Source organism: Neovison vison, chromosome 6 (genome assembly GCF_020171115.1).
Source record: "Neovison vison isolate M4711 chromosome 6, ASM_NN_V1, whole genome shotgun sequence".
NCBI classification, from domain to species: Eukaryota; Metazoa; Chordata; class Mammalia; order Carnivora; family Mustelidae; genus Neogale; species Neogale vison.
Genome location: NC_058096.1, coordinates 114,094,810 through 114,119,871, shown reverse-complemented (window position 1 = coordinate 114,119,871; position 25,062 = coordinate 114,094,810). Strand labels below are relative to the sequence as shown.

The 25,062-nt window shown below is 35.8% G+C and overlaps 1 protein-coding gene across 3 annotated transcripts in view; it reads left to right on the top strand.

Annotated features, from left to right (window-relative positions):
• The window catches only part of FGF12 (fibroblast growth factor 12), a 556,671-nt gene extending 533,624 nt beyond the window's left edge, over positions 1 to 23,047 (top strand). For all 3 annotated transcript variants that reach the window (XM_044252008.1, XM_044252007.1, XM_044252006.1), the window contains 2 exons: positions 4,613 to 4,811; positions 21,020 to 23,047. In XM_044252008.1, the coding sequence (XP_044107943.1) occupies positions 4,613 to 4,811; positions 21,020 to 21,138 (318 nt within the window). In that variant the 3' untranslated portion in view covers positions 21,139 to 23,047. The remainder of the gene's footprint in view (positions 1 to 4,612; positions 4,812 to 21,019) is intronic.
• The last annotated feature ends 2,015 nt before the right edge of the window (positions 23,048 to 25,062 follow it).

Genomic DNA, 25,062 nt, shown 5'->3' with positions numbered 1-25,062 from the left:
CTGAGAGGAGCATTTGTCATGTCCTCTTGGATAGAAAAATAGAACAACCTAAGCAAAGTAGAGTTTGGTGTTGGGAAGTGTGGGCATGTCAAAGAAGTTGTAGGTGATAAACACATGTGATAGTCAACCATGGAAAAAATGTAACATTTTAACCATCAAATACCCTAAATGTCTCCTTATTCCTCATGGTAATTCTGTTTATAGGAGAAAGCCAGGAGGTGGGAAGGGCCAAGGCTAAAAATAGTTACAGGCGGCTGGGGAGGAAGGGTCTCATTCTGGATAATGGCAGACACAAGACTGGAGGGGAGAAACCAGAACCTGTGCGGGACATCAATGCAGAGAGAAGAGTAAGGAAGAAACTGCATAGTGGAGAGAGATCAAAGTAGAGTATGGAACTGTGAGGTTGGGGATCAGAGGGAGGAACCGTACAGAGAGTAGATAAGAATCAGAGGAAATGGAGTGAGACTGGAAGGGATCCTGAGTGGTTGCCCTGGGCTTAAGAGATATTCCAATTTTCCTTGTCATCTGGATGGAAATGGGTGGGTGTTGTTATCTTCCTAGGACAAGGCAGCTTGAGAAGGTATTTGGAACATGAAAAAGAACTGGTCACATAATGACTTGTACAATGCTAGACCAAAAAAAAAGTGTTGTTTTTCATTAAAAATGCTGCTAAGGAAGTGAGTTCTCAAAAGTAATTTCGGAACCCTATGAGAGGTCTTGTTCATATTTCACTGAAATTCAGGTCAACTCAAGCTGCATAAACTTAACATTTGGAAAGATTTATTTTTAACTTTTTTTTATGATTTGGAAAGTTTCTGGAGTAATAAGTGTGAAGAGTAAGCAGCATTTTACAAACCTACGTACATGATGTGTATGTGGAGATGTTTGTTTCATCAACAAATATTTCTACAATTGTTGCTCTGTACCTACAATGAACTGATTGCTTGGCGTAATATAAACACAATTCGTAAGATGCAATATGGCTACTGGTTAGTCTTTCAATAATAGAAAAAAAGCCTCCTGATTCCACTTATTATTTACTCTTAAGCTTTCATTATATGCACTGGATTTAGGTAGTTTTGGATTTTATCACCTTTGGCTCCAAGCCTGCTTGTCTCCATTACACGCTAGATTTATTGTCATTCCAAACACAACTTTTTTTTAACCTCAGATCCTTTTCTGAACATATGTGATTGTCCAGATGTTTGCTGAAAGCTTTAATATTTTTTTTAAAGTATGTGTGTCTGTATAATTTGTTTTAGCTATAGTGGGAACAATCTATGTAGGATAAAACTTATAGCATAGGGTTCTGCATGCTGGAACAGATAGAAACTTCTATAACAAAAACACAGATTTAATTTCTAGTTACATGATTGATTGCATTTTTCTTGCTATAAGTGAAAATTTAAGAAGAATAATGAGTTGGAGTTTTGTAAATTCTGAAAGCTTACAGGATGCTTCCATGTTCTTCATTTTACTTTCCTTAAAATAACTCAATTTATAGTTGTGAATGTGAAATTCAAAGTTTAATCACTCACTTAAGGTCCCATGGCTAGTAGGTATGGATCCAGAAGCAAAACTGATTTTCTTATTCTAAGTCTAGGACATTTCATTTCTCATTACACAAAAAGAGAGGAATAGCAACTATATTGTAAATTCTTTGATATCCACCTTCATATTATATCAAAACTATGTAAGTAGTGTAAAGGTTCCACTTAGAATGATTATCCAGGTTTACTCAATGATCATAAGCTTTTCTCACCATTTCTAGAAGGTTGTCTGTGCACTTAGCTTCTGACATTTTTTCCACTTGAAATGTTTTGCCCTGCCCAAGTGTTAGTTGACTCATTTCTGAATTCTGACTCTGCATAACCCCTTTGGAATGATGTTAAATGGGATACTTCTCTTGACTTTTCATTTCTGATTAGGACCTGGGTGTCATGTCTGGAGTCCACCTTGCAAGCTCAGAAGTTCGAGACCCGATCCCTGCCTAATGCTATTCCTGGCTCATGTCCCTGCCTTATATCCTGCATTTTTGCTGTTTCAAGAGCAGACTTGAAACAATTGTGAAACTTGTTCATTATTATCAAAACAAAATGCATTATTATCAAAACAGAAATAATACTTTTGTTTAGTAAATAATGAACTCAAGGTTTCTTGAGTTCATTATTTACTAAACAAAAGTGTTATTTTTCTTATATATAGAAGACAGTGTAGTAATTATCTTTGGTGGATATGGGTTTTATGACGGCTCGTCTCAGACTGGCAGCTTGGCATGAAAGGCAGGCTTGCTTATGCAGTAGAAATCAGTGTGCCATTGCAAAAAGTAGTGAACCAGCAGCCAGGAGCTCATGGTCTAGCCCAATGCCTGGATCTCCCTGTAACTTCCTGTGACTCTCAGAGCAGTAATGTCGGTATCATGGGCTTTAATTACTTTGTTTTTGTTTGGTTTCAGAGAGAGAGAACGAGAGAGGGTGCTGGCATGCACATGCATGTGGAGGGACTAGTTGGACAGAGACTCTCAAGCAGGCTCCGAGCTGGAGCAGGATGTGGGGCTCCGTCTCACCACCCGAGATCATCACCTGAGCCCAAATCAAGAGTCTGGCACTTTAGGGACTGAGCCCCCACCAGGAGCTGTCTTCAGTTACTCTGTTAAATAAAATCACCAAATTGAGCCATCACTAAGCAGATTTGAACCTATCTCTAAGTTTTCATGTCTGTGAAGTATACTTCTAAATAAATAAGTTGTGTCAATATATCATGAGATCTGTACACAATTCTGTGTCCCATATATTTCTTTTCTTATGTTTCATTTATTCATGGAATTTTCAAGAGTCCCTTAGTATCTAGGGCTGACTAGTACTAAGCTAGACCTAGAAACAAAAGCTATGAAATTGTTTTGATTAGTCTGTTTTAAATATATATATATACATATATATATTTACTAGTACATAATATATACATATATATTATGTATGTATATAATATATACATATATATTATGTACTAGTAAATAAATTGTAAAAAATATATAGCTAGTAAAATCTATAGTAAATTTTAGCATTTTCTGTCTTTTAACCCAGTCCTGGAAGAAAGCCAGAGCTTCAAGTTATCTTATAAATTGAATTGAATCACTTTGTTTCCTCTACATAGCAATGATTAAACTTTGTCCTAAAAGTTATAAAAAATTATAAAAGTCCTGGGGCACCTGGGTGGCTCAGTAGGTTAAAGCCTCTGCCTTTGGCTCAGGTCATGATCCCAAGGTCCTGGGATCAAGCCCTGCATCTGGCTCTCTGCTCAGAGCATCTCCTCTCTGCCTACCTCTCTGCCTACTTGTGATCTCTGTCTGTTAAATAATTAAAAAAAAAAATCAAGGGAGCTTCTTAAGCAGTGTCTTTTTATCGCTGACGGCCTTCACCAACATCTATCAATGCACCACTGTAGCTGTCTGCGGATGAATCCAGGGGACTAGGCTGTATCGCCTAGCAGGACATGTTTTAACCCAGTGTTAGTCCAGCATATTCAGTAACTGAACTGCAGGTGTAACTGCGTTAAACCACTGGACCCTTAACAGGGTCCAGGGAGAGATTTTTCAAGTACATGGCAAAGACAGCAGTGACGATTGTGAATGTGTTTCTCTTATAGGATTCTTATTTACATATAGTTGAAGAAGATGCTATCACATTTGTTTTTCTTCTGCCTGTCTGAGAAAGGAAGGAATTTCTTCATTATGTGAAATATATTTTGTCCATTTGACATGTTAGGATTTGATTTCATTGTATTGATTATAAAATCTCATTGTAAGTCACTGAACAAGACTTAGGCAGAAAAGGTGATCTTGAGAGGCAGTGGTTGTGAAGCATGAAATGTGAGTGCTGGCATTGATGCAGCAGTGTGTGTGTAACTTTGAATTCATCAGATAGCCATTTAGTTGTCTTACTTATCCAATGGTGAGGTGGAAGGAATTAAGTTTCCTTCTTGAATTAAAACTCTTATTTTATGTTTTATTGAAGATCACACAGTGTACTAGTAATATTTTTTCTATAGTTATCCCTTGGTATGTTGCCTGAATTTTGATTATCAAGTTTAAAAAATGTTACAAAGAGATTAAATGAAAATTTACTGGCATTAAGCAAAAGGGTAATACACCTGTGATTTTATGGAACAAATTTTGACTGCATAATAGATTTGTGTACATATAAGGTAGTCCCTTCAGAAACATCTGTGAGCCTGTGTGCAGTTGTATTTGATTTTGGTTCCCAGGGATACATTGTACATGGTAAGAGCCTTTAAAATGTGCAGTAGTCAATCTCTTTAAATTTACAAAATATTTTACTGGGACCAAACCTGGGCACAGCCTTGAATGATGTTAGTCCAATGAGTGAGTCAAGCCTGTGGCTGTGTTCTGTGAAGTAAAGGTTGTTTAGAAGGAAAATCTTGCTTCTTGATTTTGTATGATGAATCTTTGTAACTGAGTGCAACTAGAAATTATGTGCAATTGCCTTTGGTTTGTTCTTAATACAGGACCAATATTTCAAGTTCATTGCATTTAAAAATTTGCAAGTTCACTTTTAAAACCTTTCTCTCTTTTGTATCTTCTTTTCTTCTGCAGGATGTTTTCACTCCAGAATGCAAATTCAAGGAATCTGTATTTGAAAACTACTATGTGATTTATTCTTCCACACTGTATCGTCAGCAAGAATCAGGCCGAGCATGGTTTCTGGGACTCAATAAAGAAGGTCAAATTATGAAGGGAAACAGAGTGAAGAAAACCAAGCCCTCATCACATTTTGTACCAAAACCTATTGAAGGTATGAAATGAACTTCTTTTCTTTTTAGATCCTGATTTCTGTATGTTGATGCCAGTTTTGCTCCTTGTCCCTTGCTCAGTGGAGTTTACTTAGAATGCAGCAGATCAAAACAAAGTTTCAGAAAACACAGTATTACCTCTTCCTTAAAAAAAGAAAAAAAATTCTATTATATATACTTGGCACTTATTAAAAAAGTGCTTGAAATAAAAGCTAGAAAATTCCTAAAAGAATAAAAATAGTGCTAGTTGCCATTTAGAATGTGATTTCCTTTTCTGTTGAATGCAATACTTTAATTCCTCAAGCTACACTCTTGAAAAGCCAATCTTGTTATTATGGTGCTTTACAGTTTGCAAAAAGCCTTTAGAGATAATCTTATACATCTTTGTGAACAAATCTAACAATATGGGGTATTAACTTTTTCTTTGTATTTTCTAAGGAAAGAAAATAGTATACTATTTACTCTGATCAGTAAATATTTGCAGTATTCAATTTTATTGTTCTCAATCCAGCCTATAATCTCCCCTCTCATGATCATGTAATACACTGTCCACTTATTTCAAATTGATCAGTGAAATAAATAATTTTATGCTAAGGAAACCCAGTTTGAGCGACTTGTTCCTTATGTACGATGAGAATATACCATGGGGGTAACCACTCTTGCTGTATTCAGTCAACTTTTTAACACCAGCTAAGAAAATAGCAATAACCTAGACATTTACTGATAACCTTCTTCTCTGAAAGTCACATTATAATCACTTAAAACATTAGTTCAGCCTCCTTGTCTGTGGAAATAAGGAGATTGAGGCAGCATATTATAGTTCTGTAACATAGCTAGGCTTTCTGTCCCCTAAATATCTATAAGGCGTGGTCAGGTCAACCAGTGTAGCATCATAGCACCTGCTGGACCATACCTGTGGCTGTAAAGGGAACAAACGTTTATTCAGTCAACCCTGTGGTAGAAGCAGTGGAGGGATATGGGACATTTGAAGCTCCTTCTCAAAACTCCCTCTCAAAACTCCCCTCAGACCCTGTGCTTTCAACCACACAAAGCAGAACTGTGCTGCTTGTAATCTATTTTCACAATCTGGGGGGGACATGTAATTCTTTGGCCCTCCTCTCCCCACAATGTCCATCCACTCACGTGCCTGAAGATGCCTGTGAGTCTTCGTAAAGAATGAATCCAAGATTCACTCCTTCTGTGGGGGCCTGATTCTCTTCAAGTAGAATTAAATGTTCTGTCACTTTATCATTGTATACAATCCTCTCTCCTAGAACTGATTACATTGTATTAAATTTACCTACTTGCCACACTGTCTTCTCTTATCCATAGTTTGATCATTTTTTGAATGTGCAGAACAAGTTTTATTTTTTCCCTCATATATCCTTGTTGCTTGTTATAATATCTTATGTATCATAGAGAAACATTTAATAATCTGTTGTCAGTTGAGTGAACACATGAATGAACAAATGAGTAGGTAAGTATGGAGACAAAGAAGAATTATATATGCTCCAGATAACCTCATAATATTCTTGAAGATACAAGATATGTGTATTAGTGGCAACAGTAAAATGTAAAAAGTGATGTATTGCATGGAGCACTGGGTGTGGTGAAAAAATAATGAATACTGTTTTTCTGAAAATAAATAAATTGGAAAAAAAATAATAATAAAAAATAGTGATGTATTACATGTTGCCAGAAATTATATTGGGATTTAGGGAAAGAGCAATCATTTCCCCCCAAAAAAATGATATTGAAAAGCTGATTATTTAAATGTAATTTCAATACTAAGCCAAGTTCAGACCACTAGAGGTGAGAGGTAGAGATCAAGCAGCCAAAAACACTTCAGGTGCAGTGTGAATAAACTATTAAACTTTTGAATCATTTTTTAATTGGAACATAATTAATGTATTTATTATACATGTATGTAACATACATGTTATATTCATTTTGGCTGTACAATATAATGATTCAGCAATTCTAAACATTTCTCAGTCTTATCAGGATAAATGCACTCTAAATACCCTTTATCTATTGGGGCGCCTGGGTGGCTCAGTGGGTTAAAGCCTCTGCCTTCAGCTCAGGTCATGATCCCAGGGTCCTGGGATAGAGCCCTGCATCTGGCTGTCTGCTCAGCAGGGAGCCTGCTTCCTCCTCTCTCTCTTTCTGCCTCTCTGCCTACTTGTGATCTCTGTCTATCAAATAAATAAATAAAATCTTTAAAAAAATACCCTTTATCTATTTCACCCATTCCCCTACCCACACTTCCTCTTGCATCATTTTTATTTGTGCATTTAAATAGATTTTTGTTATTGTTGAAACAAAAGTATTAATGCTCATTAACAATTTTTGGAAAACCCAGGGAAGTGTAAAGGAAAGGAAAAATCCACATGTGTTACTTGCTTTTTTAATGGAAATGCTTTTCATACTGACACTCCTCCCCCACCAAAAAAAAAAAGAAAAAACACAGCTATAACTTCCCCTCCTAATCATGACTGCTGTCTGCACCTTGGCTAGTCAGGCTTCTTGAGACTGTGTGACCATGTACCTATTTCCAAGGTTAATGGATTCAATGACTACATTCCTAGTCCCAGAGCTGCCTAAATTCTATATTTATTGCTGTATTTCAGTACAAATATAGGAAGAGACCACCAGACATTCCCAATTGCTTACTTTAGAATTAGATTTGGCTATGTACAATGCAAAACCCATGTTAAGAGCAGCTTAGTCACCAACCAGATCAAGAAACCTGCCATCCATGTCCTCATGCCAGCCAGAGAGAAGAAGGGATGAGAAAGGCAGAGGCAAAACCCTTTGCCAGTGTTCTCTTCAAGAAGGTCCCCATCAGCTGCCATATGATGCTTAAATCTCACTGACTACAACCCAGTTAGATGGTCTCACTTAGGTGCAGGGAAGCCTAAGCATGTACAATGTCTTCTGGATGGCTACATGCCGAATAAATGTTCAGTTATTCTGATAGAATAGCAGAATGGGTCTGGCAGAGTAAGAGCCTCTGCTTCAATGTGCCACCATCTTAACTTTAGAATAGCCCTGATTTCCTAATTTTCTGATTGATAGTTTTTGGTTCATTATTTTGTTTTCATTTTCCTTATTTACTGATGTTTTTGGATGGTTTTCCTTTTGTTTTAAGGGGAAAAAGAGTGCATTCTGAATCAGATTCACGAATACTTGGATTTGTATTCAAGACCCTCTGTCTCTTTAGATCGTTGGAATGAAAGCTTAGGTGTTGGAGTATATGGAATATGATAAGAATCACTTCCAAAAATAAAAACAAGATTGCAATTGTTTCAGAACAAAACCCTTTTAATTCCCTAGAAATGTCTTTGCCTTTTGTCTTAGAGAGCAAGGTTCATTTTTTTGAACAAATTAGCTAACCGTTCTATAAATGCTTACTCTGTGCAGGTATTGTGCTAAACATGTCTCAGTTATCTCCTTTTATTTTTCATTCCATTTCTATGAAGTGGATTCTAATATTATCCCCATTTGACAAACGTGGAAAATGAAGCTCAGAGACATTGAGTAATTTGTACCATATCAAGCAGCTTGTAAGTGGCAGAGGCAGAATCCAAGCCAAGGCATTCTGACTCAAGCAAGCACGTGCTTAATCTCTGAGAAGACAAGTGAAATTGCTTACAGTCTGAAGTCTGAAATGTAACCTCAACATAGCATAATAAGACCCTAGCAAATACGTTTGAATAAATGTCTCCTATGTGCTTCTCTTCTTTTAACATCTACAGTATACTTCCTTGCTCCTTAGAAATAAAAGCCTTTGCAGACACAGGGAGACCTTCATGTTCTTATGTTGTAACAGACCCATGAAATCCCGCAGTCCTCCCGCATCTTTGTACTTTGATATCATTATTATAATGCAAAAATATGAACAAATTCCCAGTGATTCCCCATGCAGCTATGCTTTATGTTATCAAAGGGTGTAATTTTATAATTACCATTAGTATCAAAGATAATGTAAACTTGAGGTTTTGTTAGGCATTATTCGACTATGCAGTGAGGATTTCTCTCTCCTCACTGGGACCCCCAAACTATTTGTGATACCACTTCTATTACTACTATTACTAACCTTACTGCATTTATATGCAGTTCACCATTTACTAGGCAGAGTACGTATGTTACCTTCATTAAAGTTCACAACAGCCTTATGTTGTTACCCTTCATCGTGTAGGTGAAGAGACCGATGTTTAAAGTAATTAAGTATAAGTAAGTATGCCTGGCCAATCACAGGGCTAGATAAATACAGAACTGGGATTGCATCTAGGAAGCCTACTGCTGGAGCCTATACACCTCCCCCCTACACTATATTGCCCTTTAATCTGCAGTAAGCCTGTGGATATGCTAATAATTAGAAATGTAAGTGAAGCAGAAGTGCTTCACTTACAGCAGAAGTGTTACATTGTGAAACAACTTGAATAGTAAGATAGCTCTAAACCGTTCAAAATGGAGATAGGTGTATGTGATATGACAAGATAAATTCATAGTGGTAGATAATCAGATAAGATACTTACGGGAATGCCATGTTAAAACTAGGGGACAAAGGGTTAAGAATACATCGCTTCTTTTTTGATGAATGTTACAGGCTTCATTTCCTACTCTGCAAAAGAAAAAATTGGGAGAAGATGATTCCTAAAGTTCTTTGACAATGACATTCTATGTATTCTTTATAAGCACTTTATTGTAAAACCATGTTCCTTCATGGAGCCTAGCTGGGGATTTATAAATAAAATGTTTCCAAACACATTTCCTTTATTAAATTATTGAGTGAATAAAGTACAGTTTTATGACCTATTCCCATAATGGGTGATTTGTAACTTTTTTTTTTTTTAGAAGGAGTAGGATGAAAGACATTCTAACCATAATTCATTGTAAAGAAAGTTTTTGGAAATATTTTTTTTCCATAGGACAATTAAAGCACATAACTAGAAGACACTTTCAGAAAAGAAAGAAAATGACAGTTTTATAAGAGGTTGGCCATATTGCTGGTTAACTGGAAAAGCTGTCAGTTATCTTTAGTTTTTATTTAGTTTAAAAGTTTTTTTAAAGATTTTATTTATTTATTGACAGAGAGAGAGATAGCAAGAGAGGGAACACAAGCAGGGGGAGTGGGAGAGAGAGAAGCAGACTTCCTGCCGAATAGAAAGCCCAATTTGGGGCTTAATACGAGGACCCTGGGATCATGACCTGAGCCCTAGGCAGATGCTTAATGGCTGAGCCACCCATGCTCTCCAGTTATCTTTAGTTTTTAAAGAAATTATTATAAACCTTTAAACCCATCACTGTACAGTTACCAGCAGAGTCCAGTACTGACTGTGGACTGTAAATGTCCCCCTCCTTGGGAAAGGAAATCGACCTCTTACAGAGAAAAAGCCAGAGAAGGTTTGTTTTATTTTTCAAATAGCTCTGACTTTTCCCCAATCCTGGTGATTATATCATTTCGAATGTCAGGATTCCCCAAATTAAACTCTCCCAGGATCTTTAAGTCCTGCACTGATTATATGATAATAATTATCTACCAGCCCCTTTCCCATCATGGTCTCACTTTCCATTCTGGGTTTAGAACACAGGTGGTGTTAATGAAGGGTTGCAAGCATATCTCTTCAGACAGATGGATGGACTTGATATTTAAACCCATTACTACGTGCACTTGCATGTCAACCTTTACTTACATGGGTCCCCTCCCCTGGAATTTAAGACAACAGCACAGGCTTCATGATTCCCAGTTTTGCCCTTTCAGAGCATTGTTCACACCACAGATAAGTAACTCCCCCAGATTTAAATTGTCTTGGTGGTAACCTCCCCTTTTAGCTTTAGATACAGCAGCCAAATAGTCTTTGACAAAGAACAAGATACAGTCTCCTCCTTTTCACCTCCCTCCTCCAAGAAGATCATTACTCAGCTCCTGCAGGTGGTTGGGTCTTCAGAATCTTGTTCCTTCCTCCTGAAAAGAATATGTGCACTTTCCAAAGAGTTAAGCTTCAAGAACTTAATCCTGGAGGGAGAAATGTTTCTGTAGTAAAATTAGTAAATATCAATTGAGAGTCATTGTTACAGAAATATTAAACTCTAAATAAAGGGACATTTGCTATTTCCATTAATATATTTTCCAGCTGGGAGACAAGACACACACACACACACACAGAGGTATAAATTATCCATTTTTCCTGCTGTAACTGTGGACTTAAGCTAATAGAATCTGATTTAAGTGCCAGCAGTATAACGTAGAGCAGTGTTTCCGAAACATCAGTATCCCAACCATCTGGAGCTACAAATTCTCAGATCTCCAGAGTGGTCTGGTTCTATTGTCCAAGTGATTACGATGGCAACCAGGATCAAGACTTAGTGTTCTAAACTGAATTTGGTGATTATAGTCTCATTTTGATCAAGTCTGGCCATAGACAATTGTTTAAATTTATTCAGATTATTGTGATCAATATATTGGACTAAGCCTAATCTAACATTGGTAAATTGTTACTCTGATACCGTGGAATTGCATATATTAAACATGTTACATTTTGCCATTTCCTACTGCTATCAAGATGGCTGTATTCTAGTGCTTAGTTTAATTATTATATGGAGTAAGTTAGAGCTAACACCAATTATTGCACTAAATTGACATTGAGAAGAAGTAACCTAATACAATTAATCAAGGGTAAACAAATGTCTAGTTCTTCTGATAAACATTTTGCCAATGATTTGCTAAGTAATTTTGAGAAAATAATTAACCTTCTTCAACTTTAGTAATCTCTGAAGATGAAGTTGATTATAAATGCCATCTGTTTCATAGAAATAATATGAAGATAAGACATTGTAAGGAAGCTGGATATCCCAAATCTGTCAGATCAATCCATAGTGCATTTTTCATTTTCCCTTGGAAACTGGACATTGTGTTATTGGGTTATGTACTGGAGAAATGCTGTGAGGTGTGGTGTTCACTAAGGAATTAGAGACAATAAAAATCGAAATTTGGAGGGAAAATAATCTCTTAAAAAGCTATACAATGAGATATCAAAGAACTGAACAAATCAGTACTCTTAATGGTTTAGAGCTCTAATTGGGAGGATACTAATGGCAAATTGATTTTGATATCTTGATATTTTATTTCAATTGACTAGAAAGAAAACTTGTTTCCTAGAACCCAACCAAACTAAAAGACAAAACAGAGCAACAAAATACCTACCACCGATGCCCCTGATTGTTTTTATTATAGAAAATGGCTGTAATTCTCTCTCTCTCTCTCTCTCCATCTTTTGAGTTTTGGATCTCTGCCAGCTTGTGACACCTTTTCCTCCCAAACCAGTGCAATTCATTCAAAGCAGCATTTTCCTGGCTTTGAATTTAGTCTTTAATAAAGCCCTCTTACTTCTCCCTGCCACATTCTTCTTCCATCTCTCTCTCTCTCTCCTGCACATAAATATTGCTTCTGATCTCCTTCTAAATGAAGATATAGATCTCTGTGTTCACAGTGTCTCTTAACTCTTTATAATAAATATTTACAGCATACTGGGTGCATTCCTTTGGCAATACATTGCTTTTGAACCAGCACTTAAAATTCTTCTTCTACAGTTCCAAAGGGATTGTATGTGACATTAATTAAGGAGTGAAATTGCTTCATGTTAATTGCTCACACCCTTCCATGATCTGCGATTAAGACAATTAAATATATTTAATGGTACATTAACTAACAGAGCAATCTAACCTTTCCACCTTTTAGAAATTACAGAGAGCCAAGGAAAATTCAATTAAATTGGTAGTAATAAAAAGATTAGTCATATTTCATTCTTCTTTGATGGGAACTGATGTAGGATGGGGATTCTTTATAGAGTGCCATATGAACTTTATCAGAAACTGGAGTTCGATTGCCTCCATCTGGAAAACAAAATTTGTCAGCAACCACTACAGTTGCCCTCCACACAGGTTTCCATGTCCCTTACAGAGAAACACTGACAAAGATTTACACCTAGTTCTCCCCATAATTATAAGAACATTCACTTTTTAAATGATTTTCAGGAATCTGACAGTAATAGAAATAATGATTTGTAGCAATGGTATTGCTTTATATGTCATTTGTGTGGCTTGTTGCTATTGTTAATGTACTTCCCTTGCCAGAGTATCATTTGATAGTTACTAACACTTCAGGGATATGCAGTTTAAGATTATGATCCCAATTTTAAGCATGAGGAAACTGAGTTTAAGAGAGGTTGAATAACTCACCCAGGTCCATATAGTAAGAAAGAGGTAAAAGTATGACCAGAACTATTATCTCTATCAAAGACTGCCAGGGGATCCAATAAGCCACTGGAGGATTGACCATTGGGTCTGTAACATACAGGCAATAGTGACTTGACAAGAGTGATCTCAGTGGTGTAGCAGGGAATAAGGCTAATTGGAGTGGGTTCAAGTTATTACAGGAGATAAAATAAAAAAGAAGAAAGTAATATGAAATCACATATTTGAGTAGTTCTATTATGAAAGAGGAATAGAGAAATGGGAAGTTAGCTGGAGAGAGGCATGGTAGTTACATAGTAGAATTTGTTTGCTTCTTTGTTTAAAGCTATTACAACATATTTATAGACTGATGGGAACAACTGGGGAGAAGTAAAATTTGGCATTGCAGGAGAGCTGGTCACTGAATAATACTGACCAAAGGGGGTGAGATCATGCATGGAAGTGGCCAGTGGAGGGCAAGATTGGGGCAGGCACGTGAAGAGTTCAAGCCCCAGAACATTTGTGAGCAGTTGTAGGCAGGTGGGTTATTTTCGTGGTGGAAATATGAAAACTTGCTCCTCCACTGCTCTTTTCTAAGTAAAATATGAAGCAAGGTGGTTTACTGATTAAAAAAGGAAAGAAAACAAAGAAAGAAAAGAAAGGAGGAAAACAGGAAGGAGAGGGGAGAGGGAGGAGAGAAAGATAAGACAAAACAAGAGGACAGGCCTATAACCCGAGTCTGAGGAGGTTTTGAGGAGGAAGCAGAAGGTATTCTTCCACTTAGGAAGAATGGGAGAGGGAATTGGCAAGAGAAATGTAGGAGGGTTCCAAGAAGTGCTGAGGACCCCATGAGGTATGGGATCAAGATTTCGACTTGAGGCCAGTCAACAAAGTTTTAAGTTGTTTCTTTGTTTTTCCAGACACATTAAATTATTTGACTGTAAGCTTAGAGCAAGAACCCTGGAGTTAATCACACATGAATTTTAATGTTGACTGTGCCCTGCAGTGCCCTGCATTACTTCTGACAAACTACCCTTTTTGTTCTTCAGTTTCCTTAGTTGCAAAAAGGACCAATAAAACTATCTATCTTTTGGATCATTAAAATAACCATAGTGTATCTAAAGTACAGATATATAGCAAGTGCTCAATGAATATTAGCTGTGATTATGAGGACACTGACTACTTAGGAGGTGAGTACCCACTGGATGGTACCTGCACCTGGTTTATTACAGTTGTCTGACTTATAAATAATAATGCATTTTGAGATTTCACTTTTCCCCCCATACTTTTAAGAAAGACATTATTTTGGTTTGTTTTCCAAGAGAAGTTTGTAATGAAAATAAATGTGATTATTGAATGCTCAAAGTTGCAAACAAGGATTCTGAGCTAATATAGTAGTAAAAAATATTGGCCTCATCTGGTAACTGCATAGGCACCAAGGGTACCAGCAAAAAGAATAGAATAGACAGATAGTAGCTGGAAAAGCCTGTCCTGGGAAGACCTAGACCTAATTTTACAAAGAAAAGATATGTTTTCTTTTTGACAAGATTTTGATGCTCAGTGATACAGATATGAGATCTCTCTCTTTTCTAACGACACCATCTTGTATTTAAAAATAAAGCCAAAAATAAATAAAGCCTGTACAATATATTATTCTAAAGTTCGTGACTCATGGACTTGTTATGACCAAGGTAGCATTTTATTTGTGATATCAGAACTGCAGGGCTTTCTATGGAAATAGAGCCAGTGCATCTCAGGTGGCCATGAAAATGACAGCCTTCGCTATGCCAAGTCAGAGTGTGACTAGTGTCTGTCATATAGGTGTGTTCTGCTGACATTAAAGTTGAACTGGGGGGTGCCTGGGTGGCTCAGTGGGTTAAGCCTCTGCCTTCGGCCCAGGTCATGATCCCAGGGTCCTGGGATCGAGTCCCACATTGGGCTCTCTGCTCAGCAGGGAGCCTGCTTCCTCCTCTCTCTCTCTGTCTGACTCTCTGCCTACTTCTGCCTACTTGTGATCTCTATCCATCAAATAAATAAATAAAAAATCATTAAAAAAAAGTTGAACTGGGGATTTCTTGCTAGGTCTCAAAGTAAAACACAATGTTGGCTATGTTATTGGAAACTTTCATGTGTCCTTGTGTCTGCACATGAGGAAGAATATTCTTTCATCAAATCTCTCTACCTCATTGTTACTCTGAAAACTGCATTTAATCCTGTTCTAATGTACTATGGATCAAGAAAAGTCAAAACATGAATAAAAGGAAACATCCAGAAGAAGAAGAGAAGGGAATAGGGTGGTGAGAAGGGGAAGAAGAGAAATAAATTGAAACATATGTCAAAATACAGGAAAAATAGTAAACTGCTTTGAAGAAAGAGTACTAAAGAACCAAACAGAAATGTTTCCCTTTTCAGAACATTGTTTTCTTTTACCACTTACCCAAAACCATTATGATACCACACATGTTAGAGGAATAATGATATTTATCTCAAAAACATCCTGTGGGATTAAAAAAGAGCAAGTTTGTGGGTTTTTTTTTTTTTTTTTTTTTTTGCTTCAAAGCTCAAAGAAGACAAGGAATGTGATCATCAAGAACCACCCAGAAGTGTCAGATGAAAGAGTAACAATGTTGCTAATCAGGCATTATATCACCAGGACACTGAATATTCTTGATACTTAGACACTGAAAAGTTTGTTGGGAAAATAGTGTAAAGTGAAATCAGAAAGAAACACAATGGGAAATCAGTTCCATGCCAAGTGGTAGCCAATAAATCATGTCCACTGAAAATGAAATCTAAATCACAAGAGTAGTTCCCAGGGTCTCAGATGAGAAATGTGATTGTCTTATCACATGAGATATACATGAGATTGTAACATTACAAGTTGCCTAAATCAGAAAACTTGTTTCCAGTTGTTAAATGGGCAGTGGCACTGATTCTGAATTGCTGAGAAAGGTGATTGGGGAGCTGGGAGAACAAGAAATATGGGAAGTTAGATTTTTTGTTGTTTGTTTGGCTTTATTGCCAGTCTGGAAACTGCTCCCCATCAAAAGAACTAGAATATCAAACTGCTGTCCTAGCTGAACTGGGCCAAGAGGACATAGGGAGAAGATATTCAAGAACAAAGAGGTTTTTTTTTTTGTTTGTTTTTGTTTTTTTAATGTAGAGCCTTCTAGAGCAAAATAAATCTATTCCTAATAAAATAATAGCTTATTGTAATAGAAAGTGGTGGAAAATCTCCCCCACCTTAAAAATCATTGTACTTTGAAATAATGCAAACTAAGAGATCAGAGGTCATTGCGGTTATTAATAAGGACCTGATTAGCAGGAGGAGAAAACCATAATCTTGCATAATACAGGGCTGATTGGAGAAGCACAATTTGGGAGCTGTAGAATTTATATAACTGTTTGGTGTTCAGAACCTACGCAGTCTCCTAGACAGGCTTTTTAAAGGTTTCCCACAGTTGCTTATATGATTGGAAATTAATACCAAAACTCCAAAGTCTAGTACTAGTACCTGTATAAAATTGTGATTAATTTTTACTGTAAAATATATGCATTGCTCATATATGGGATTAGTAATTCTTGATTTATCATTTGTTGTTTGTTTAGTCTTCTGCAGTGCTACATTAAGCTCCCCACAAAACGAAAGGATAACTCTTCCCAACCTGTTAGTTAGCTTGACCAAGTGAACCCAACTTTTCAGTTGTAGTCAACATTATTGTACTTGGAATATATCAGATATTATGTATATTAGATAAGCAGCAGATCTCACACATAATGGTGCCTCAGCTAGGTCTGTGTCTAAGAAATTACAGTTGTGTTTGCAAGCTATCAGAACTCATGAAAGTTTCAGATGCTGCCAACCATTTGTTATAGGATCTGTGCAGTAAGATTCAGTTTGACTGATTCTTCCTGACTAATCTGACTGGCTGTATTCATGTCATGCAAACATAGTTAGACATTTTTCTAGATAACGAGATTGAATAAATAGATTTTCCCTATACACTTATGTACTTGATGGACATATTTTTTAACTCTTCATTCCTTATCAAATTGAGGCTGATAGACATCAGGATCATGGTTTAAAACTTCCAGCTTGGAACTCAGGGTCTAACATTAGTTAGCCCTGCCAGGCTTATTCCTCCCTACTTCTCTATTTTACCCCATTCTTCAACCAGTTCCTGTTTTTCTTATATAACATGCACTTCATTTCTTCACTCTTTCAGTAGCCTATCCATCCCTCTAAATCCTCTGCCTCCTTCAAGGCTAAACCAGTATCAAAGAGCTATTGTTCTGTACTCATTTCCATTCACCTCTCTACTCTGGCTCTGAACACCCTGTGATTGTGGGCATGTCTGTGTTCTCCTTCTTAGCCTTGAGCTCCGTGAGGGCAGGAGTCAAGTGGTCATCTCTCTCAGTTGCTATGAAATCTAGCAGAGTGCCTGGCACAAGTTAAATGTGCACCTGTTTATAGACTCAGTGACCAAATCACTGCTTGTACCAATTCAGCTTTGGATAAGTTTGCAAAACAGTAATTGAAATTGGAGGAGAGAAAAGAACAGGGAAAGTCCATTTTAGAATGAAAGTGATACAACATTGGTTAAGCCAAGTCAAAAGGGCCAATAAATATTTCGTGAACTGGTTCCATCCTACTAAAGGCATCCAAGATGCTCTTCATCTCCCTTGTCTACCTATGAGCGTCAGGACCTCTCGGGTCAGAAGATTTTCTCCACTGTACTCCTCTCATTCAGTTATTTATAGTTTAGCTCCGGTCAGGACGTTTCTCTTCCAGACAACAACAAACTCTTCTAAGGCACAACTGTCTAGTAGAAATATCATATGAGGTATATATGTAATTTAAAGTATTCTGGTATTCACATTTAAAAAATAAGGTTTAATAATCTACTCAGCCCAAAATATCCAAAATATTATCTATTTAATTGTAACCAGTTAATACATTACTAATGAGATATTTGTTCTTTTTGTGTGGTCTTTAAATTTAGTGTTCTGTACTTAACAGCACATCTGAAATAGGACTAAGCACATTTTAAATGTTCTATGTGATCACAAAGGCAAAATGGGGATTGTATTGGACAGTGCATTCCTAGGCTATTCTCATCAAATTTTCCTATCCTTATACCAACTCTCCATGCCCTCAGTTATATCTCGGTTCTCTCCATCTTACTTTAATACTAAGACTAATATTTTTGACTATTAGGGAATTGTTGGCTCTTCCCATCCAAATAAGACATTTCAGGCTTTAAGAATCATTTCTTTGTTTATAGCTTACACTCGGTATTTGTGTGTGTGTGTGATTTTTTTTTTAAGTGTCATTATTAATAATGCTGTGTTAAAGACACACACATGAAGTTTAACATCTTAACCATTGTAAGTATGCATTTCACATTGTAACTTGCACAAACGGTAACATTCTCCCTTCCCCAGCCCCGAGCAACCACTGTTCCCCTTTCTGTGTCTATGAATTTGACTACTTTAGGTATCCCGCATAAATGGAGTCATAAAATATTTGTCTTTTTCTGTCTAGCTTATTTCACTAAGCCTAATATCTTCAAAGCATATCCATACTTGTGTCATTTATTTATTTGTGTTTATTTATTATTTATTTATTTATTTTATTGTGTTTATTTATTTACTTAGAGTGCACACATGAGCTGGTGGGGGGAAGAGGGAGAAGGGAGAGAGAATCTGAAGCAGACTCTTAGCTCTCAGTTGGGAGCCCAATTTGGGTGTTGATCCCAAGACCCTGAGATTGTGACCTGAGCTGAAATCAAGAGTCAGATGCTTAACCAACTGAGCCACCCAGGCACCATATATATACACATAATTTGCTAGCAGTTTGTAATCAGGCCTGGGGATGTATTGGTTTTCACAGCTGACTAGGTGTCAGAGTAGGAAAAACTGTTTTATGGTATCACGTGAATAGTTTTCTAATAGAATCTCTTAATTACTTCTGAGTTCTCTTGTGCACTTACCAGTTGTAAATAAATAGCTATATTTTATACATGTAAATGTATGGTTTAATTTTGGAGATTTTTGACACTTTGCCCATAATAGAAATATAGGGAAGAGACATTAGACTTGAGAAATTTCAAGATTTCCTTACCATCGTCCATAAGCATCTTCTGTCCTTCGTAAAAGAAAGCAGAAACTTAAATTATCTACTGGCATCATCTGAAAACTACAGCATCAATTCTTTCTGAATTCATTTCCTCTCTACAGTTTTGCTACTGAGACCAAAGGTCTTCTGGGATATTGGAGGGGCCCTTTAGTGCAATAACTGAAATACCTTAACATCTCATTTAAAACATATATGTAAAAAATGAAATAAAATAAAAATAAATAAATATGTGTAATAATTGTGGACAGTATACTTGGCAAACTTAGTTTGTATGTATATTTTGCACCACTCAAAGAGGGATTCCATCTGCCAACATCAGCATCACCTGGGAGCGTTTTAAAAATGTAGACTCTCAGCTCCACAAAAACCTTCCACATCAGAATCTGCATTTTAACAATATCTTGAATGATTCTAAAGCACTAACATTTAAAAAGCTCAACCACTGAGATGTTGGGGGGGGGGGAAATCTCTTCATCACTAAACTAGTCTAAAGAGAATATTTCCTGTATCTTAATTTTCTTAAGCTAATTTTGAATTTAGAATACCTTTAACCAAAAACAAACAAACAAACAAACAAAAAACCAGAAAAACAAAACAAAACAAAAAGAACTTATCACTTTGTTCTTTGCAATCTGTTATTCAAGATTCTCATGAAGTGATCACCTCCTTCAATTTCTTAAACATCTTTGGATGCTTACTATATGCCAGGCATTTAATCTTCATAAAAATTCATTTTTTTAGCTATGAGAGTGTGCCCAAGTTGACAGTTAGTGAGTGGCTGAGTGAGGATGTCGACCCAGGTAGTGTGGCTGTTAGGCTGGTGCTCTTCACCACCACATGATATCTCTTTGGTCATAGGCATGTTCAGGTCTCCTACACCAGGACAAAGCCCAAGTGAGGAAGCTGTTTGATGAGAAGTAGCAGATAACTATAGCTGCAGTGATGGTTCCGTAGATGGAGGTACTTAATTATTTTCTTTTTTCCCAAGTCAAGGATACAAATAATTCCTGATTAAGTGAAATATTTCAAATATTTTTACACATTTGTTTATTTTACAGCAATATAAGGAATGAAGATCTTATCTTTTAAGAGTAACTATGAGTTAAAACACACTAATCTAGCAATAGCCATGAAAATTCAAAGATGAAAAAAAAAGAAAAAGAAAATTCAAAGATGACTGAGCTTTAAAGCCAGACAAAACAATAGAGGAGAAAGGAACTGTTGTATCTAGATGTGAACTAAAATCAACACAGTTGCATATTCAAGCCTGGAACAGTCAGGAAAACGGCATTTTGTTTGTTTGTTTTCCTCTGTCCTCCCTTCTATTATCATTTCCTGTGTCAGGTGCCCTGAAAATTGGTGGTAAATATTTCAGTTTGATATAACACTGTCATATTTCATGTAGTAAAGATTAGGAGCATGTCAATAAGAATTTTTTTTTTTTCTGTGCAAGCTAAATTGCAGACCAAGGACAGAAAGAGGTATCTATTTCTATCCTTTTAATGTTATACTCACAATGTCTCCTCTAACTCTAGATGAAAATCCTGTTATATAGGTTAGCAGACAGGTAAGACTCAAGCCTTATCTGTAAGAGAACAGAAACCATTCTATGTCCACATTTCAGAAAGACTTAAAAGGCTATGACTGATAGAACTGAAAGAGGACCATTTTAATCCACAAAATACGTTATCAAGTTAAAACTCGTTTTTACACTGGGGAGAGGAGCTAGTGATGGGAATGAAGGATATTGTAAAATCAAATTTGAGATGTTTATTGAAGCTAAATTGATGTCCAGAATTATAATAAGTAATTGATGTAATTTTTTCTTTTCAGTGTGTATGTACAGAGAGCCATCACTTCATGAAATTGGAGAAAAACAAGGGCGTTCAAGGAAAAGTTCTGGAACACCAACCATGAATGGAGGCAAAGTCGTGAATCAAGATTCAACATAGCTGAGAACTCTGCCCTTCGTCCCTCTCTCATCCCTTCCCTTTCTCCCCCCCACTTTTCCCATTTCCTTCCAATAAATCCACCCAAGGAGAGGAAAATAAAATGGCAACCCAGGACCTAGTGACTAAGATTCTGCACTCAAAAATCTTCCTTTGTGTAGGACAAAGAAATTGAACCAAAGCTTGCTTGTTGCAATGTGGTAGAAAATGCACATGCACAAATATTAGCACACATAAAATCAAGAGAAAAAATAAATCAAGACACCACAACATTGTGCTGTTATTAATAGAAGGCTAATTATAATGAAAACATAACTATAATAAATTTGAAATAAAGTTATTATCTTAAAGACAAGGATTTTGGAGAATTGAACTTACAAATCTATGTAATACCCTGAATAACTTAAACTTTGGATAATGCTGTGATGTGTGCTTCCTGTCGAATTTGAATTTTCTTTGGGCATCTGGAATTGACACATAATTACATTCTGTTTCCAGGATTTTTTCTTTTTTACCATGGTATTAAACATGTACAAATTATAGATTCTTCTAATTCCCATATGGTTGGTATAAGCCAGAAATCATTTAAAAGTTTAAAGTTTTATTTTTGAATTTGTTACTTACAATTATTTTATGCAAAAGATAGACTTCTGTTGAATTTAATAGTATTAACTGATTTTATTCCTTTATAAAAAGTTTCAGATTCACCTAGGAGATTATCATATTTTTATCAAAATAATTAATCCAGGATCTCATTTTTTTAGTTATTTAGAAAAAAAATGTATTCTAAGGCTGAGGTTACTTTTGAGAATTCTGTGTCATTGCCATGCTTGAGCAGGGATGAATAAGTTATATGCACTTATTCATTTGGTCTGATTTTTCACATTGTGCACAGCTTGGAGAGTATTGGTGCATGTCTAGCTGTGTTAAAGAGTTTTGTACCATCTCTTGCAGCAGGAAAGAAAGAAAAGGGGTTTCACACAAGGAAATAAATCCTAGGATATTGGTCAAAGCAAATTGTTTTTGCCTTTGTAACTTACCAGAATTTTGTGTATGTAGCACTTTCCAAACTTCACCAAGAAATTGGGAGGCTTGAATGTGAAATTTCTAAATTACTATCTCATGAAGCCCGTGGCTTGCTTGTTACTATATATCCTTGTTAATAAGTCTAGTTGACAGTAACTGTCTCCTAGAACACAGAAGGGAAGTTGATACATTGAATTTTCAAGGGGCATAGAGAAAGGATATACAATTAACAGCTATGGTTACAACACACAGGGTTGTGTGAGCTTAAAGTAGTTAAAAGAAAAAAAAAAAAACCTCAGCGTAAGGACGGAACAAATGCATAGTTAGGAATACTAAAGTATTAGGAAAGCATTAGGGAAGAAATGAACGTAATACAATTGTCTTGGGGGAAAAAATAGATCTACTTAGTCCTACAAATCAGAAATGGTATAGAGACATCCAAATTAAAACAGAATGTTAAAACAATGTATGCAGAATTATGGATATTATCAATGAGAAGACTTAGCATGTTACTTCTCCTATAGCTCTACTGTCCAGCATGTATTGTTCCAAATATGACTCCCTAAAATATATACACTTTGCAGAAGCTCTAGGCCTTCACTTAAATGACCTTGCCATTGGTTGCTGTATTCTTTCAAAGTCAACGTAGTTACCCTCACTCTACACAATCATTATTCTTTAATAGTGGTTTGTGTCCTTCACCAAGTATTCTATTTATGTTATCAGGAGGTTAGCAGAAAATGAAATGGAGGAATTTGCCTTATTGTTTGTAAAGAATACAAGTTAGGCATCTAGACAAGTATTTTGAACACACATTTGCAAAAGATACTTGTTTAACCAAAATATTTTGAAAGCATTACATTAAAAGGGAAAGAAAAAAAAAAAAGGAATGTTGCTCTTCTAGGAAAAGAATACCCTTGTAAAAAAAATTATAAATCTGGTTGTATTTCTCCTTGTCACTCTTAATTCAACTTGATTTTGAATACACCTATCACTTCTAGGAACAAATCAATCCCAAGCACAAAGCCTTGTTTTCTTTGAAAAAATAAAAAGAAAGAGGCTTCTACAAAATGGGTCACGGGCTCATTTAGCATGAAATGACAAGATCTTATGGTGATATACACACCCCACAAACTCATCGGTAATATAATTGACTGTTTCACAAAGTGTTATTAATTACATTAATGACTTCATGATAATATATTTAATCCAGTTAAATATTATGAAAAATGTGATAGAGATATAAACTCCCAACACCATTTCCCCCTCAGTTATCAATGGCTGTCCATCATTTATCACTGAGACTCATATTTGTCTTTTTCCTGATAGAAATTAAGAAACAGAAATCTCACCACCCAATTTCTATATATTTTTTTTCATATCATTTAAGCAAATGTTGACCAAGGTAAAATGTTTAGAAATTAGCTTTGCCTTATTTACAATTAATTTTGAAGTATAAATTGGAAACCTCCTTTTATATATATATATATATATATATATATATATATATATATTTTTTTTTTAACCTGACAAAAACTGTAGTTTAGAGCATAGGGTGAACATTCCCTTAACTACTGCTTACTTTTTAAGTACATAAAACCTTTAATAGATAAAGTCAGTATTCACTGTTTAGGTTTTCAAACAATTACCAAATATAAACATAAAGTTATCCTATTTCCTCCAAAAACATGAGCCAGTTAGTTTGTTTTTTTAGGTTTCAGGTTTCTTCCAAGAGAAAGAATTCTTTACTTTGATTTTCATCATTCTAATTTCTGGGTCTCAATTCATCCATCTCTTATGTTCCCATAAATAAAATAAGCTCTTCTTTTAATGCATTGGGATATTCTCAGGAAAAATACAACTTTTAGTAAAGCTTTGTTATTGACTATGTACGTATAAGTTAAGATGTGTTTATTCTAAGAGTCCTTATTGTAACATGTTTCAAAATCAATGGGCTTAAGAATGAAAACAAAACTTTTGAGATCTCCCAGTAGTTTTCTGGTCAATACACTTCACTTGATTTTTAAGCTAGAAGTTTGAGGTACAGAAACAAAATGGTGCTGAAGTTCCATTTGCTAATTTAGAGCCTTTTGTGCTTCAGGAAACTGGAGGACAGCCAGCCAACCTGTTCTTGATCGCAGTAATAGTTTGGGTTTCGAATTTTACACATGAATTTCATAGCACATTTTTAGCCGCTGTGGATTGGCGCAATAAAAAGACATCAATTTGATGTAAATTGTGATGCTTTATGGGCCTCATTTTAATACAGATAACTTTTTAGAAGGATTCTTCAATTTAGGAAAATGACACTGCTCTAGATAGGTATTATACCTATGGATGGTGGTCCTGTGGCGCCACCAGCAAGAGATGAGAGCATTAAGGGGAAATTGAAGGATGAAGATGGCTTATTATGTATTACAAAGTTTGAAGGTCTTAATAGGAGACCACTGATTTCTTGGTGAAGAAGCATGACTACATCAATAGTAATTTTTTTAAACACAGACTCAGAAATAGCAAATCTACTATTCTACCCTCATGGCTTAGTCTACAAGGCCTTGCTCTGAGAAGGTTTTTCCATGATGTTACTTAATTTCGTCTGCACAAGGTGAGACACACTCAGACATCAAAATTCCCTGCTCATTTTAATAGCATAAAAGGCTGAGATTATTTCTCTGTCATAAAATTGTAAATAGCATTTTTTAAATCAGAATCACATTTAAAACAGTGGATTGTTCTACATATATATGTGTATATATACATATGCTCTGAACTAAGGATAGAGTTTTTATTTGACTTGTGTTCTTTAGTCATAGCTAATCAAAAAATAAAGAGATTTGAATGCAAAACTTTATATACAAATGTATATTTCTAATGGTAGTATAAATTGCCACTTTATAATAA